At 43.7% G+C, this 16,886-nt stretch overlaps 1 protein-coding gene across 3 annotated transcripts in view; it reads right to left on the bottom strand.

Moving 5' to 3' along the window:
• Positions 1-15,810, bottom strand: part of SHROOM2 (shroom family member 2) — a 124,312-nt gene extending 108,502 nt beyond the window's left edge. For 2 of the 3 annotated variants that reach the window (XM_082770587.1, XM_082770586.1), the window contains exon 1: positions 15,440-15,810. In XM_082770587.1, coding sequence (XP_082626713.1) covers positions 15,440-15,658 — 219 coding nt within the window. In that variant the 5' untranslated portion in view covers positions 15,659-15,810. The remainder of the gene's footprint in view (positions 1-15,439) is intronic. The other variant, XM_082770585.1, reaches the window with a different exon arrangement.
• Positions 15,811-16,886: the final 1,076 nt, after the last annotated feature.

Raw genomic sequence — 16,886 nt, 5'->3', positions numbered from 1 at the left:
GGGTTTAGAATCCCGAAGTCCATGCCTGTTTGTTTCAGACAAAATATCAAAAGGATCTATTAGATCACAATCCGACTTAATTTCTGATCTGCTTTCCTCCAGGTATGCTTACTGCATCCAATAACTAGTTTTACATGAAGCACGTGCCTTTCCAACAAGGAAGAAGCAAAAGCAAGAAACGTAAAGCAATATGGAAAATAATAAGCTTGCCTTGGAACTTTGCTCTTAACGTTAACAGCTATTATTTCAGACTTTGCATGTTTTCTAGATTAAAAATCTACTGTATGTTTTGTTTCAACTTCTTTCAGCAAGATACATTTTGTCAGTTTTCAAGTAACTGTTACGCCTCTTTCCAGGACCTTGCTGAATTTTCACCGTCCTCTTAATTAACTGGAATTCTGTGTCAACAGTCAGAGCAACAAGCTACAAAAGTTAAAAAAATAACCTTCTATTTATGGTGACTGTACCCATGTTTATAAAACCCAACACAACGCTGTCCCTATTCCCAATAGCACTGCACCATAAACTTCAAGCATCTGCTTATTAAAATCTTAAGCTCTGCTTTTTTCCATCATCAGAGTTTTGGTCAGTTCAGGAAATGGATCTGTGAACTTAAAGCAAATAAAAATAAAACATATTTGAAACTGTTACCTATATATGTATATTTTTTTAGCTCAAAAACAAAACACTGGAATGTGTTAGAGGTCATAAGGTGTTCCTGCTTTCCTTCCAAAACTGCAAGCTTTGAGTAGAAAGCGTGCAAGAATGGAAAATTCCTTTTGCTGTTAGTGTATGTTAAAGCCAGTTCTGCTTTTCAAAATGTGCAGCTACTTCATCATTCTCCTTCAGCCTCCACTTAGAGACTAATGGGAAAGAGAAATAACTCACAGAATATCCCTAAAAAAAGACAATCCTCTTGTGCTTTGCTACAATTCAATCGCCATTTGAACATCTCCCATCAAACACTATAAAACGTCCACTAACCTCACCAGACACTATTTTCTTCAAAAGTAAAGTTAAATGAGACAGCTTACTTGCATGAGTCACAGCAGTAGAGAAAACTGATGTGCTCTGTTGCATACCAATAGTCAGGCTACTTTTCCAGGTCACAGTCTGTGTCCCCTGGCTTCAAATCCAAAAAGCAGACTGATTAATTTCAAATACAAGTATATATATAAAAAAAAAAAGTCACTGTTATTCCTCCAAGTTCTTGACTAGCTCTTCATTGTACTATAAATTTCAATACAAACAAGTGTAGACATCTTTTTGTTGGTCTTATTTCCATACTATGTTCTTCTAATAAAATAGTAACCTAAGCCACAGTTTGACAAAAAAATCAACTTATGTCCCCATCTTACTCCCAGATCCATTTCTCTAATCACAGGCAGTATTAGCCACTTTACTAATCAAACACTTCCCATTGTGAGATTATATTTTCTTTCAGTGCTTGAGGAATTTGCCATACTTTAATTAGTTAGGGCAGAAACTCCATTCCGCACATCAGCCTCAAACCCTCAATTTTGTTAAGTTTAAACTGCAATGGTTTGCCAAGTTCCAAGAAACAAATGAAGAAATAAAATGAATAAATGTATATGTTAAAAAGCAAAACTGGTAATTAAAAAAACCTGAAGACCCCTGTTTCAATAAAAGGAGTACATTTGACAGCACCCAGGATGTGCACACACATATATGCTTTATGTTGCTTGAATTAAACAACTCTGAAAGTGCACAACTACTGGAAGATTTAATCAAGAACAAGTCCTGTGAGGATATCCTCCCTGTTAACTGTTTTGTAGGCTTGGGGCTTTAAGCAGATGGGTGTGAAGGAAAAAGTACAGAGGCCATGTAGGCCAAATTGTGAATGGCTGACAAAGGTAAAAAAGACATGGAGCTAGGGATAAAAATAGCATGGCAAGGGAAACTGCTAAAGAAAGACTGCCTGTTCAATCAAGCGCAGAACAATGGCCAGATGAGAACAAGGGAAAGAGACTCCTAGGTAAGAAAGAGATAAAACTGGAATAGGTTAAAGGAAATTCAGAAAAAAATAGGACCAAGCATTGGAAAGAAGCAGCATCTACAACACGCTCCCTCCACAACCTGGAGTTCTTGAATCCAAACATAAAGAGACACCTAAATCTGGTGGGCAAGGTACCCCAGTCCTCCTCTAGTGTTATTCCCCCCAACAGGAATCAACAACCTGTGGTTGCTCCTGCTAGTTTGGAAAACTGCAGTTTGGGTGATAAAGTCACATGGATTCCAGCAGGATGCCACGTCTTTCATCTTCTCTCAGAAATAAGGAAAAGCAAATAACCACACAAAACTCATCAGGGGAATATCAAGTTTGCAGCACAATTCTCTGCAGAATGATCTGAGAGTTAAGTAATGAAGAGCTACATGTACAAGCCTAGCCCACCCTCCTCACAAGCACATGGTGTAACGTTGCAAACCTCATGCCCAAACAGTACATTTTCTCCTCCCTCTCACTGATGTAGGGCAAAAGTGAAGTACAGTCCAGTGCCTGAAGCCTGCAACTTGTTTTGGGTGGGCTGTTTTTGTTGTTGTTTTGGGGGGGGTGGGGTGGAAGGAAGCTGATTTTCAAGACACTGACTTCAATTGCAGATGCTTTAAAAGGCCGAAGGCAGTCTCACCATTACCAGTGAAATGTATCCCTGAAGAATTTTCCTTGAAATGTTTTGCAACAGTCCACATCTAGATGCAGCCTTCCAAGAAGAATTTAAGTTAGGGCTGGAACTGATACAAAAAAGTTCAACAAATCAGAAATCTAAAATAAAACTTTTCAGCCTGAAGTCTAAAACCATTTATCTAATCAGTACTCCCTAGGGTTAAGTGTTACAAATAGGTAAAATATATATATATATTTATACATATATCAAAACAAGCTGCATAAGGAGGTCCTCACAGAACCTTCTCCAGACCTTAAACAGAAGAAAGAGTGATTATTCTTTGATAAACAGAGTGATAATACTTATGATAAATAGAAGTAAAAGTGACTGAAAACTGCAGTTGGCACCGATCAAATATGCCATAAAATTCCACGCATTTAGACAAAATGTGAAGTGTCATTACTTAATTCAGTGTTCATTTAGTGAACGTATTCTCCTCAATGTTTGTATTTGAGGTATTCTTTGTAGTCAAAAAATTAAAACAAGCAAAAATGTTTTCTTCTTAGTAGGATCTTATTAGCAGTGTCCGTTTTGTCTTCAGAAGATGGTTGGATGCATTTTTTTGAAATTATGAAATGAAGACCTGGATTCGGATTGCTCCCTCATGAAAATTCAGGAGTTGTAACTGCTGATCTCCTATTTTCTCAAATTGCTTCCATACTTCAAATTAATTTTCCCTGCAAGGCAGCCAGACTACAGTCTGTAAGTCACTGCTGGGTGTGTGACTGTATACCACGATGTTGCCACTCCCTGCTGCTCATCTCCACTCCCACTAATCAGTTAATTAAATTGCTCACGCAACATTTCCCCAGTCATTTTCCACCAAAATAAACTAGGTTGCTAAAGACCTACTGCTTGCAGCACTGGATTTAGGATGGAAAGTCTATGCTAGCCCGACACCTTTAGTGTTGGGGTGTGGCAGGGTGATTGTACCAGCCACTGATACAACATACTGGAGCAAACAGTAACCTCCGATTAGTGCCAGTGATGTGCAGGTGAGGAAACTACATTTTTAAGTCTGGCTGCAGTGGGAACAAAACATGCTCCCTTCATTCTGCTGAAACTTGTATCCTGTGCTGTCATCTTAGAAGACGATGGTGAACCATAAATTCACCACCAGTCTTCCAGCCACTGACACTACATTTCTCTGAAGGAATTGTGCTTAGGTCATTTCTTGTAAAGAGAGAAGGTCTCATAGGCGAAGTGGCAATTACTGTGGCAACAAGGGGTAGTGGAAACTACCCCTTGGTTTGCTCAGTCCTGAGCAGAGCAGGCTGAGGGGAGGCCTCATGGCGGCCTGCAGCTCCCTCACGAGGGGAGTGGAGGGGCAGGCGCTCAGCTCTGCTCTCTGGGGACAGCGACAGGACCCGAGGGGACAGCATGGAGCTGGGACAGGGGAGGGTCAGGCTGGGGGTTAGGGAAAGGTGCTGCACCCAGAGGTGGTCAGGCACTGGGACAGGCTCCCTGGAGCAGTGGTCACAGCACCGAGAGCATTAGAGTTCAAGAAGCATTTGGACACCGCTCTCAGACACAGGGTTTGATTTTCAGGTGGTCCTGTGTGGAGCCAGGAGTTGGACTTGACAATCCTTGTCAGTCTCTTCCAACTCAGGACATGCTATAATTCCATGATCCATCATAAATGGAAGGAAATTCAAGTGGTCAGCAAGGACATGTGTTTTGGCTATAAAATCTATTTCCTTAGGAAGCTTTATTGCTAACAAATGTTTCAAATCTCACAGATTCAGATGTCAGGTTGACCTTTCAAATAAGAAGTCTACATTAGTTGTTTTGTTTTTTTTTTTTTCTTTTACTCAGCACTCAAGTGCTGACAGCCCGTCTGCCTCTATTAATCTCTTTTAATTTTCTGAGGCACTGAGAGCATCTGCACACTTTAGGTAGGCAGTAGGGCTTAATTTATGAAAAGACATCCAATTGTGCATTTCCACTCATAATTTAGGAAAAATGCTGGAGATAGACAAGCATGAACCATCATTTTCTAATATGAAGAAGGATTTACTCCTGAATGAATTGCACAATTATATAGCCTTTTAAGACATACTCCCTCGTGTTTTCCATATATTTGGGCTTATAGTCTTTTTAGTAAAGCAACAAAGTGTTTGCCGCCACAGTATTTCAGCACTTCGGTATCACGTCTGTTTCACAAGAAACAGAAACTTATGAACATAAGGAAATAACATTTTTCCTAGACAACACCTGAGACTGAAGCAAAGATGTCATACAATTGTGTACAGCACACAATTTGTGGCAAAGCAGGCAATTCGTTTAGTAAATCTCCCAATTTCCAACATTTTCAGTTTCTCCCTTGCTTCTCACAGGGTTCTGTTTTAAAGCTTTCTAAGTTCAGACTCATCATCTGCTTCACAAACCCGAAACAGCACCAAAGCCACATGTCTCTCCACCCTCACATTTTAATCACATTTGACATAATAGGTCATGTCTACGCTGTTTTTTAAGATGAGGATTTCCTTAATCAGCCAGAAGACATTCAGTTGAGCAACAGAAGTCTTGCCTTGCACCCCTCCCTAACATCAGATTGAGCAATCAGAGAAACTCCTCAGGTCTCCCAGGTGTCAGGAAATGCACAGCCCTCCTCCCTGCTCAGGACAGCAACCTCCCCCAGCAGTCAGGAAAAACAAGATGTTTCCAGAAGGTAGCCTGTAGAAACAAAATTTATTTTGCTAATAAAATCACTGCAGTCTAAATTTTACAAGCAGAGGAGCAAGTTGTTGGGTTTTACTTTTATAAAATGGGGGAAGGAAAAAAGTAGGAAATACAAAAATTCTTGCACACGCTAAAAATACATAGTTTAAGGCAGGAGGGAAAGTTTACTTTAAATTGCTTTAAATTCTGCCCTGACAGTTTAGGGGAAAGTAGAAATAACTTTATGGCATTAGAGCTGCATTTAAGAGAATTCAGAATATATCTGACGTCTTCTAGCCTCATAAAAAGACACTGTTTCTTAATTTTACAGAAGCCTTACTATTTCAATATAAAGGCACTTCAGCAAGCATTATCATGTAAAAAACAGATTACAAATTGTTTAATAGCTCCTAATTATGGAAGTGTATGTTTCTCTTAAATCTTGACAAAACTATTATAAACATTAACTACATTTAACAGATGCATAAAGCTAAGTTTTCTCTGTTAAGACGATAACATTCTTTCCACATATAAACACCCAACAAAACACTACCTTATGTCAACACAGTATGTTTACATCTTTCTTCCACGTAAAGTAATGACTGTGAAAGAAATGCTTTGCTATTCCATAAAAAAAAGCAACTGAAAACGTCTCATAAGAAAATCTAATGTGCTCCTTTCTTCCAGATCAACAAAATGTGTATATATAGAGGAAAGAAAATAATTTACATACTGTAATGATTTCATTCTACCGAGTCCAAATAGTTATGAGGAGTTGGGGTATTGGTTGCATCAGACATCAGCCAGTTAGACACCCACAAACTCATTTTTGCATCTAATTTGTTTAAGAAAATTAACACAGTGATGACTAACTGATACTGTGTAGGATGTGTTTCACTTCCTTTACTACGAAATCATGTTTCTATGATACTATCATAAATGATTAGTGCTTTTCCTGAAAAATATACAGCTTCCAAATACTGTTACCCCCAACAGTATTTTTTTTTCTACAGTATTCATTGAACCAAGTTTTGTTGGAAGTTTTCACAGCAAGTGTATAACAAAGTATGTTTGATCTCAAGAGACAGAAAGAATCCAAAATACTCTGGTTTTCATAGCTTTGTGAAGGGATTTTTAGAACATTTATCTGCTTTACTGAAGAGAAAAAGTACTGAAGCTACAATTTTTAAGACATTTGTAAGTACCTATTCTTCAATTTCAAACCAATTTATCTTAATCCCATGTTCCCCACTGATGGATCTCGACTTTAGCTATTGAAACTTCAGTGCAAGTCCATTACAAACAGAATATAATGGACGCACTGAGAATTAACTTAAAACAAAATCCAGAGCCTTTTCTTCTAAGCTGCGCTAATATTTAGATACCTTTCCACTAAAAAAGCATAAAGTTCATAAATTTCCATTAAAAAAGGTTATCACAGAATCATCTAGGTTGGAAGAGACCTCCAAGATCACCGAGTCCAACTTCTGACCTAACACTAACCAGTCCTCCACTAAACCATATCCCTAAGCTCTACATCTAAACATCTTTTAAAGACCTCCAGGGATGGTGACTCAACCACTTCCCTGGGCAGCCTGTTCCAATGTCTCACAACACTCTTGGTATTATGCTAGTGTTATGCTACACTTTAAACAAGACCAAATGGCATACAATCTCACACATGATCAAGAGCACTCTCACAATCTCTTCCAAACTGATCAGAGATAACCATCTCTCTACTATTACCATAACACTAAATACCCCATTGTTCTGGATGACACACATGGCAAGGACTAAACCCCTATGTAGACAAACAACTCAAAACTCTTTGTACAGCAATAGTCTAAATTTCAGAAACAAGGTCAGCAGAATAACTACGAGCTCAGAGCAAGAAAAGTATCAGAATTAAGGCCACCTACATCCACAACGAAGACCCTTCCTTCATCATGGCCAACTCACCCAGTTAGAGAAAATAACTGCAGGGAGGGATGGAACTGCCCTGTCACTGCCCAAAGGGATACAGCCTCTCAAGCACTGCAGCAGAGATCCCTGTATTTTCCCCACTTTCAACTCGCAGTCACTATTTTTCTGTACTTTGTACTGCTCTCCGTCCTTTGGAACACTCACTAAGTACAATTCTTTAGAAAGTTGGTATGTAAGAAACACAACAACATATTTCCTAACCCATATATCAGGGATGATGGATGTGGGTAAATAAGTAGAAGAATTCAAACAGTCCAAAGAATTTAATAATTTAGAAACTGAGAGAAAGATTTAACAGAGGAGAAAACTAGCCTGGTGGCAGAGGGAAAGTCCCCCTTTGGAGAGGGAGTGAGGCAGAAGTACCGAAACACAGGACATGAACCCTTCCCCTCAGTGCCAACACTATCATGCCTTTTCCCAAAATCTTTAAAGCATTCAGTCGATTTGGCCATTTCAGCAGGGGTCAGAAGAACTTGGAAATAACCACCTCTGTTCTACTGTCAAACGCTCTCCTCCATGTGTTTCTGCTTTAAGATCCAACCTCAGAATTGTGTCCCTGACAAAAGCTATCTAGTTTCTTAAAGCAGTAATTGGTTGCATTTCCAGCATTTACCAAACAGCTGGCTCAATCTCTTTTGGGGAGCTGGGCACCCCACAGCCACCCTCAGGTACCTGCAAAAGGCCAGTGAAAAGATTCCCCAACAACTTGTTAACGCTGCAGAAACCATTCTCTTATCTTCCTGACCTGACCTGTACTTACCACAATGCTCTGAATTGCTTAGAGACTGAATACTGATACTGCATTAACTCCCAGGGTGGGGGCGAGGGGAAAGAAACTCTCTCCTACCTTCACAAGCGTCATCGTCCTTGGTAGCTTACGATTCTCCCCCGATTAGCTTGATAAATCAGACTGAAAAGCTACATTCCTGTCATGTTCAGAAACAACAGTACGATCAGAGAAGTGTTTTTCCAATAGTTTTGGGCTTAGCTCCACACACAGCTAATACAGAGACAATAATCTTGCTTAAGTGTCTGTCGTCTTACTACAGGTTCCTAAGTAGGCACCCAGGTATGCACTGAAGAAGCACACGTTTCCTCTGCTTCTCACACGGCTGACAGCAAATGACAGACACCTTCAGAAAGCAATCTGAGCACATAAGTCATGTTTAATTTAAACACTAAATCATTTTCCAAAGATAGCTACTTCTCCTAAAAACCCAGCTTAAGTCTTGGAGAACTCCACCAGAAATGTGCTGTTTGGCAAAGCATACCCTAAATAAAGGACAGAAACACTTTCTACGAGTACAGTAAGTTGATTTTAAGAAACTGTCTTAATTTAAAAACTGGTTCAAAATTTCTGGTAGTTTCGTACCACGGAATGAAGTAGTAAGAAATTCAACAAACCTTAAATTACATCTCACCCTGATTTGATTGTATTTGTAGAGTTACAAAAAATAAACGATTTAGACTACTAATATCTACGACCAGAGTGGCAATGCTATTTATTTCCAAAACAAAAAAGCTTTTTCAAAATAGCATTATATGTCTGGTGTTTAACCTTTAAAAAACTAAAAATATTGTCCTATGTGGAATTAGAGAGCTTTCTGTTTCTTACCCTAAGAAAAAAAAAAAAGGAAAAAAAAAAAAAAAAAGAAAGGTTTCCTAAGTTATGGAGAGAGGCATCAGTATTTTTCCTTACAGATGCGTACAAAAATCTCCAGTTGACTTCACATCAAATAGGCTCAAAACACTGGCAACAGAAAGCAATTCTGCACAGATTAAGTGGATGAAATCTCAACATAAGTGTGTTGTTTTTTACTTTACCTCTCCTGGGAAACTTCACGCACGGTGTCACTTAAATGTACAGCAAGCAAAAATTCTGCTGAATGTCTGGGACCTGCCTCAAACTTGTGTAGCAAAATGACCCACAGAACTAGATGTACATATGTATTAAGTATTCTCTGGAGAGATTACAGATGTGTAAGAAGACTAAACACAAACAGCTTTCCCGGAGAAAAAAAATGCACAGGTACATGATGTAATATTGGCTTAGTTACTACTACACAGTTGTTTCCTCTAATCTATTCACAAGTAGGTTTCACTTCCCATTTACCTTGCTCTTTCCACACTCCCATACTTTAAATATTCATTAAGCAGAAGAACACACAATGAATTGAGCTCTACTGGAAAAAAAAAAAATATATACACAGTCTATTGAGTAAAACATATGCGCAACCACCACACAAACCCACACTGTTTTTTCCTCTTAAAAAAACAACAAACAAAATCAAACATGATGGATAACTAGGTAATAAATGGCATTACTGGCAATCCGCTGACAACAGCGAGCTATAACTAGAGGTCTCTTGCTGGTCTTTTATTTTTATGCTAATGTCTACCATAGCATCCAAAATTCATACTGAAAAGTAGCAGCAGACACTAAAAACAAAAGAAGTTTAAACCGTAAATAGACCACATGAATAAACATTCAGATAGGCAGCTCTGCAGCCTAACTCCTATTGCAATAACTGTTCTCACAAACCCACCGATTCTTCTGCCAGACTCAACAGACATGAATGTTTTTGTTTATGTTCATTTTTAACTAGAAAATTGCGATGGATTTGACAGCTTCTGCCTAAGTAGCTAGAAGTGGGAAAAGCAGAGGAGAGAGGAGCAATTTGGAAGCAGCCAGTACAGCCAAAAGAGCGCTTGCTGCACGGAAGCTTCTCAGTTCTGCTTTGAAAGGAAGCATCCTGACTGTTTTTTGTCCTGACAGGTAAACGTAAAGGAAAACTGCAGTTTCAGTACTGCAAGCACAGCAACCATTTCTTAAACAATGCTCCCACACTGCTGTCTTCTACGTTTGTAACTGAACTGACTTGAAGCTCTGCAAGTCACAGCCTTTTAACTCATCCTCTCATTTCAAGCTGTCGCACAGTTTGCAGACCACATCTCACAACATCCAAGATAGCTTTGAGATGGAGCTTCCAATACCAGTGCCACTTCAGCTGTTGATGCTCTCGCAAAGACAAACCTCCCTGAGCTTCGGCCTTCCAAAGCTGGGCCACTCGGAGCACACAGGAACACGGCGGGCACCGTGCTGCCGGCAAGTGAAGTCCGAGCAGAGCTCACCTCCCTCAATAGCCGCTGAAGTGCAAAAAGGGAGAGCAGTCGCTTCATCAGGCAGGTTACAGAAGTAGAAAGCAACATCGTCTTCTGGCATCAAAGCCAACAAACTCCCCTCCTCTAAGGAGACCTGGGACCCAGCAATCAGACACAAGACTCAAACCTGAAGAGTTTATGTAACGTTAAAAAAACACCAAACTCCTAAGGATAAGGAAAAGGGATAAATAGCAGCATGGTACTATTTTAATCCCCAAATATACGTCCTGATATATAAGCATTTCCTGCAATTTCTCAGTTATCAAACTTAACACAAAGAAAAGGCCTAATCTTTCTCAAAAGACAGACACCTCTCATAAATTAAGAAACTGAACAGAGCTTTAAAAAGAAGCATCAAATGTGATTTGAAGCATTTTTTTTTTAATTGCTGGTTAAGATGTGTGTTCGAATCAGCCCATACAGCTGAGGAATTTTATTTGTTGCTTTTGATCACCAAGGGAATATGGGCAGAAAACAAAAACGATGAACACTTCTTCATATAATATCTTTTTAGACCTGAAGAAAGGAATTAAAATTTTGCAGGATATGAGGGACTAGAGTAGAACTCTATTCCTCAGCCACAGTACAATGGCTCTTAATTTACCCATCAGCTCCTTACACAAATGACTGCATTTATGTGAAGAGGCCAGTCATTTCCAGGGATTACCACTAAATACTGGTTTTCTGGATACCAAACGTCACAGTCAAGTTTAAGAATTGTTAATGTCTATGAGCAAACAGCTAACCTGAGGGAGACAACAGCTATGTATATTAGAAAACATCCAGTTTTGATTTATCTGTACACAGCACCACTGAAGCTCTCTCCCCTCCCATGCAGTACAATGCAAGCACTTGCTCTTAGTTTTATGCTTAAGGCCAAAGGGTAAGGAATTACTTAAATGAAAACAGTCATAATTTCACTCACTACTAAAATAAGAAATTGATACAAATCACATGGAGGAGTCCTGCAACCAATTAAGAGAGTAGCATTCCTGTAGACAATTTAAATAATTATTAGGTTAAACAAACTCCCATTGACACCTAACCATAGACAGGAACATGTTAGGAAAGTACAATGGAATTAAGAGAAATAAACAAGTCTGTCTGATAGTGCTGCTTCTTGAAAGACAGCACCTCCAGCTGGGGCATGAATTCAGCACTGATTCAGGAGACAAGAACTCTATCTGCTAAATCAACAACACATCTTGCAACAGTCCAGGTTTCACTTGGAAATCTTGCCGAATACCAGCCAAGCCCAGCCTTGATTAGCCTGCAGTGAGATCATAGCTTGAGGAGGTATGGCTGTAGGCCCTTGTAAAGCTGGTACTGAAGAGGAATTTATTCAAATGATACATCGTTCTTTCTTCAAATGCATGCACTGTACTTTTTCTTACTTTCTAGTGTAAGAAGGTTAATGCTGACAGCAGGACAGCTTCAGAGTTCTGAAGCCTATGGCTGGTACAGGAAGCGAAATGACTTTCTGTCCATCACCCGTGATCAATGCTGTGATTGACACTACAAGTTGTGCATCCCAGATAAGGCTCATTTTAAAGTAAAAGTAATCAAGATAATGCAGGTATGGGAGGCTTTCACAAGACTCCGGGTTGAGCACCCTGACTTTTCATTTTCATTAGTTCCAGTAAGACCTTCCCATTCAGGGTTTGTTTCTTTAAAAAAAAGCAGCAAAGTGAGATCCATGTTTTGTGAGACTTCTCATTAAACTCCTCAGAGTAGTCATCTCACCTTCTGCTGAAACACACTCATTGCTATAAAAAGCAAGTCCTTCCTTTCAAGACGCCAATTTAGGCATGAACAAGCTGCCTTCGGGCAACTTTTTGGAACGGTATCGCACACGCAGGCAGAGATCACAAAAAATGTAAAGCCCTTTTAAAGGGACATGTAAAGAACAGTAAGCGACAAAACGCTGAAAGATTATTTTTTTTTCTGAAATACAAGCAACACCACTCGCACGTGGGTGGGGCGAGTTTTAGACCAGCTACGTTTAAAGCTCGAGCAAGCCATATCATGCACTGCTTTCCTCTGCACCTCTGCAGCAACCACAGGAAGAGACAAGGAACTGAAAACTGGAGAGAGGCTTTCGGCTGGCAGGTGAACGTGATATTCTGCCTACCTGTCCCAGGACCTTCCCTCCGAGTCCTGTCTTGGTGTCGGGGAGCCAGGGAGCCCGCTCCCCGAGACGCACGGCCTGTTAGCAGCAGCAGCAGCAGCGTGACTCCGGGCTGACCTCTCTCCGCGCCGCGCTGCCTGCGTGCGGCATTTTTGCTCCCGACATTCCAGTGGCTGCACACATGCTTATCTCCCTGCTGGGACTGAAAACATAGATTTTCTCCTGCTTAACCTGCCTCTCCCTCGGCTATTATTGGCAGTTTGGCGGATCAAAGGACACTATTAGCTTGAAACCTAGTCAATTCAAACTAGAAATTCCCAAATCGGTTTTGCAGCTCTTGTTGCCCTGCTGCCCCCCGTGGTACTCGTTACAAAAACATTTCCCTTCCTGTTAGCAAGTGAAATGGCCACATGACCAGGGAAACTAACATCCAAGGAGTTTGCTGTGCAAAAATCGCTGCAAAATGCCCAGCACAAGTTTGCTCACTGATTTTTCAACTACAGTATTTTCTGGTGCTGTTTTTTATAGACAGTTCTGGTGGGCGTCCCATAGAGGGTAAAGACAGCAGGAAATATTTACACCACAGACTTCCCGACATTTACATAAAGGTGCAACTTTCTTCAAAGGCTGGCCTTGCTTTAGAGATGGTGGTAGGCATGGAGACAGGCAGAGTTTCAGAAATCCCCCTTAAGTAGCTGCTATCTGGAACTCCATTCGCACCTTGTCACATTCCTCTCCTTAAAAAGCAGCACTCCACCTCATACATCTCCACTTCCCCAGTACAGCCCTGGACTTGATGAGACAGAGCTTAATACTCAGCTCACACTCAAGCACAGTATGAACCCACAAAATAAGAGTTGTTCCATGGGTATTTTGAGGTATTTTTGTGTCCAAAACAGCCACCAGTGTACTCGATAGGGGATGGAGCTTGCAATGGCAGGGGAGGGCGTTCCCCTTCTCTGTGACAGCCCAGAAATCCACACTTTAACTCAGGAAGACTCAGGTTCAGGACTCTCTTCAGCCAAAAAGAGAGCAACTTTACATCTCCACTGCAAGAAGGGACGTTTTTAATCACCTGACACTAATTTATTCTTTCTAGTGGTTTTCCACCCCTAGAAGCTGTACAGAAAAACAAAACACAACACACACCGAGATGGGTGAGCGAAACCCAGCGGAAGATTTTGCACTTAAAGAATATGGAGTCTGGGGGATGCCAGTGATGCAAAGCTTCAGTCCAGTTTCAAAACTCCTCTTTATACTTCCATCCAAAAACTGCAAGTGAAAACGTACTCCAAAACCTTAGACCCAAGGACAGGATCCCAGCTGTACCTTAGTCCAAGATCACGAATGATGGACCCGAATTTCTCTTCCGCACAATGAAATGGTTTCAGGAGGTATCAAGGCTGTGGTTCCACATAACCATGCCTTGGGTAGCAGACCCACTTGAAAAGGTTCCCATTCCCAGACACTTCTTTCCACCTACCACAGCCACATCCTCATGCCACAAATATTTAAAGCTTGTTACTTAATACCTAGGCAACAATATGAATAAGTACCCCTGAGCAGTAGCACTTGTTAGCCATTACCAGAAAGGTGGAATTATTTGATTTGGCACTTGATAGCTACTAGATGCAGAGTAAGTACCTCTTTTCTCCTTTCCTCACATGCTTCCAGTTTTTATACTCTGTAATTCAGGATACTGGTAAGAGGCCAACAGATGCACAGTCACTTTTCAGCATATGCATCTGTTGACATACACTGCTGTATTTTGGAAAACAGCAGTAGGGAAGAGACCTAGAAAAAGCTGATCTAAAAAGACCTAAGTTGGAGAGCTATCAGTAAAACATCACCAGGAGTGGAAGAAGGGAACCAACTGGAAAGCCCTCAATGAAACAAGCTAAAAAGAAGTAAGAACAGAATAATTCCTGCTGTGGATAAAGCAGGACTGGCTGACCTCTGACACTCTTTATGTACTTCCAAAGTGAGAACAAGCAGAATTCACTGGACCTGTAGGCCAAGCGCATATATTTCCTACAAATCTTGAGCGAAATGTTTTTCTAATGTGGATTTTTCTCAGTTCCATATGGATCCGTTTTAATGTGTTTTTGACTGCATGACAAGAAAGCCCTCTTAACAAAACCCACCAGCTATTGGGACGGGAATTCTTGAGTCAAAACACACCCAGATGAAAAACATTTCCCAGAAAACACGACGGATCATTTTAACTCATGCCCAACACACCGAGGTCGGACCTGCAAGTATAAAAGGGCACTAAAAAAAAAAACAAAAAAAAAAAACAACACAAAAAGCAGCGCATACCTACCCAGGAGCCTCCCTCTCCCGGTCGGTCTCTGGATTTGGTCACCATCCACAAGACCTTTTGTTCGGAGGGCTGGGGTGCAGGAGATCACCCTCGCTGCTCTGCACGGGCAACAGCAGCAGAGGAAGCCCGGGGTCAGCACCGGGGGGCTTCAGCCTCACGCCTCCTTCCTCCACCAGACGGATGGAGCCGGGAGGGCTCCCGCCACCCTGCCAATCTCTGCACCCCATCACAAACAATCGTTTCACCGGGTTTTACCGGGATGTAACTTAGGGCTGTGCAGCAGCACACTGCGCCCTCGGAGCTGCAGCCGAGCTGCGAGGCTGGCTTGGCGCTGCCACCTGTTGCCCCAGCCCCTCTCCATGCCCTCCCCAGCCCCACCGGCGGAGGGGCGAGGTGCCGGGGAGCCCCCAGACCCCCCGGCAGCACCAGCACCTGCCCCCGCTGCCGGCGCCCAACATGGAGGCGGCCGGAGCCCCCCCTGCCCTCGCCGCGCCTCACCTTGGTGATGATGAGGGGCTCGCCGTGCTCCCGGCCGCCCTTCAGGGTGAAGCCCCAGGGCGCCCCGCCGCTCAGCAGCACCTCCACCAGCCGGTAGCCCTCGGCCGCCCGCGGCTCCACCATCACCACCAGCGGCCCCGGCTCCACCAGAGCGGCGCCCAGGCGCGGGTCGCCGCCGGGCAGCCGCTCCCGCCCGCTCCGCAGCCCCACGTCCTCCATGCCGGGGCCGGGCACGGGGCCGGGGACGGAGCACGGAGCTGGGGCCGGGGCTCCGCTGCCTCTGCCGGCCGCTCCCCGGGGCCAGCCAGCCCGCCGAGCCCCCTAGCCGCCCCGCAGCGCCGGCCCCATCGGCGGCGGGCGGGCTGCCCCCTCCCTCCTTCCCCGCCCTCCCTCCTCCTCCTCCTCCTCCCCGGCAGCCCGCTGTATTGTTTCACGCCGAGGCCGGAGCCCAGCAGCGGGGGGCCGGCTCCAACTTGCGGCAACTTGGCGGCGGGACGCCCGCGGGAGGCTCCCCCCGTCTCGCCCCGAAAGCAGCGCGACCCCCGCCGCCCGCCGCCTGCTCCCCGCCTCGCCCCGCGCCCCAAAGGGGCAGCCCCGCAGCGCGACCCCCGCGGCCGAGGAGGAGGAGGAGGAGGAGCGGGGAGCGGCCAGACAAAGGCGGTGCGGTGCTGGTGGTGGTGGTGGCGAGGGGCTGTGCCTCGCCCCGTCCGTCCCCAGACAAAAGCAGCGAGCAGGTGGAGGGAGGGAGGAAGGAGCGCGGCCGCCCCGCTCCGGCCCCGCGGTGCCAGGCGGAGGGGGGCGGGCACGGCGGACAGGTCAACCCGGGCGGCCGCCGGGAGGGCCGCGGGGGGCAGCCGAGGGCGGTGCTTGCCCGGGGCCCTTCCCCGCCGTTCCCCCGCCTCGGAGCGGCTCCGCCACCTGTGGGGCCGGAGGAGCTGCGGGCCCGCCCCGCTCCCCTCCGGAGACCCGCTGGTGGGTGAGGTGAAACGACTCAAGGCCCCCGCCTCAGCCAACCAAGCAGCCAAAACAACCCGAAATGACAAAGTCCTCGGTCCCACCAGCTCACCTGCACAAAGACTGACAAAAAAAAAGTTTGATGCGGAAGAGCGAGGCAGGATTCAAGGCGCTGATCTTCGGACAAGTTTGTGGGTGGGTGATAAAAGCAGAGTTTGGGGCTGCCTGATGTCCTCACCGAGTTAGTGGGGCTGGGAGTGATGTGCTTATCGCTGGCTAGACTTCATTCTCTCTACTTAATTGCATCACCTTACATGAGGTTTCAGTGGCTGAAATTAAGACCGGATTTGGCCTGGAATGCTTGAGTACCAGCACGCAATCACAATTTGCTTCTCAACCAAACAGGTGAAATGCTATCTAAGATATGCAGGAAAATCTATGTTTTGCTTTCTGAAAGACTGATGAACCTTAAGATATGTCCACATGTGACAGT

Source organism: Aythya marila (assembly GCF_965140915.1).
Source record: "Aythya marila genome assembly, chromosome: 1".
Classification (NCBI taxonomy): Eukaryota; Metazoa; Chordata; class Aves; order Anseriformes; family Anatidae; genus Aythya; species Aythya marila.
Note: the sequence above shows the minus strand (reverse complement) of the source record. Positions and strands in the feature narration are given on the sequence as shown.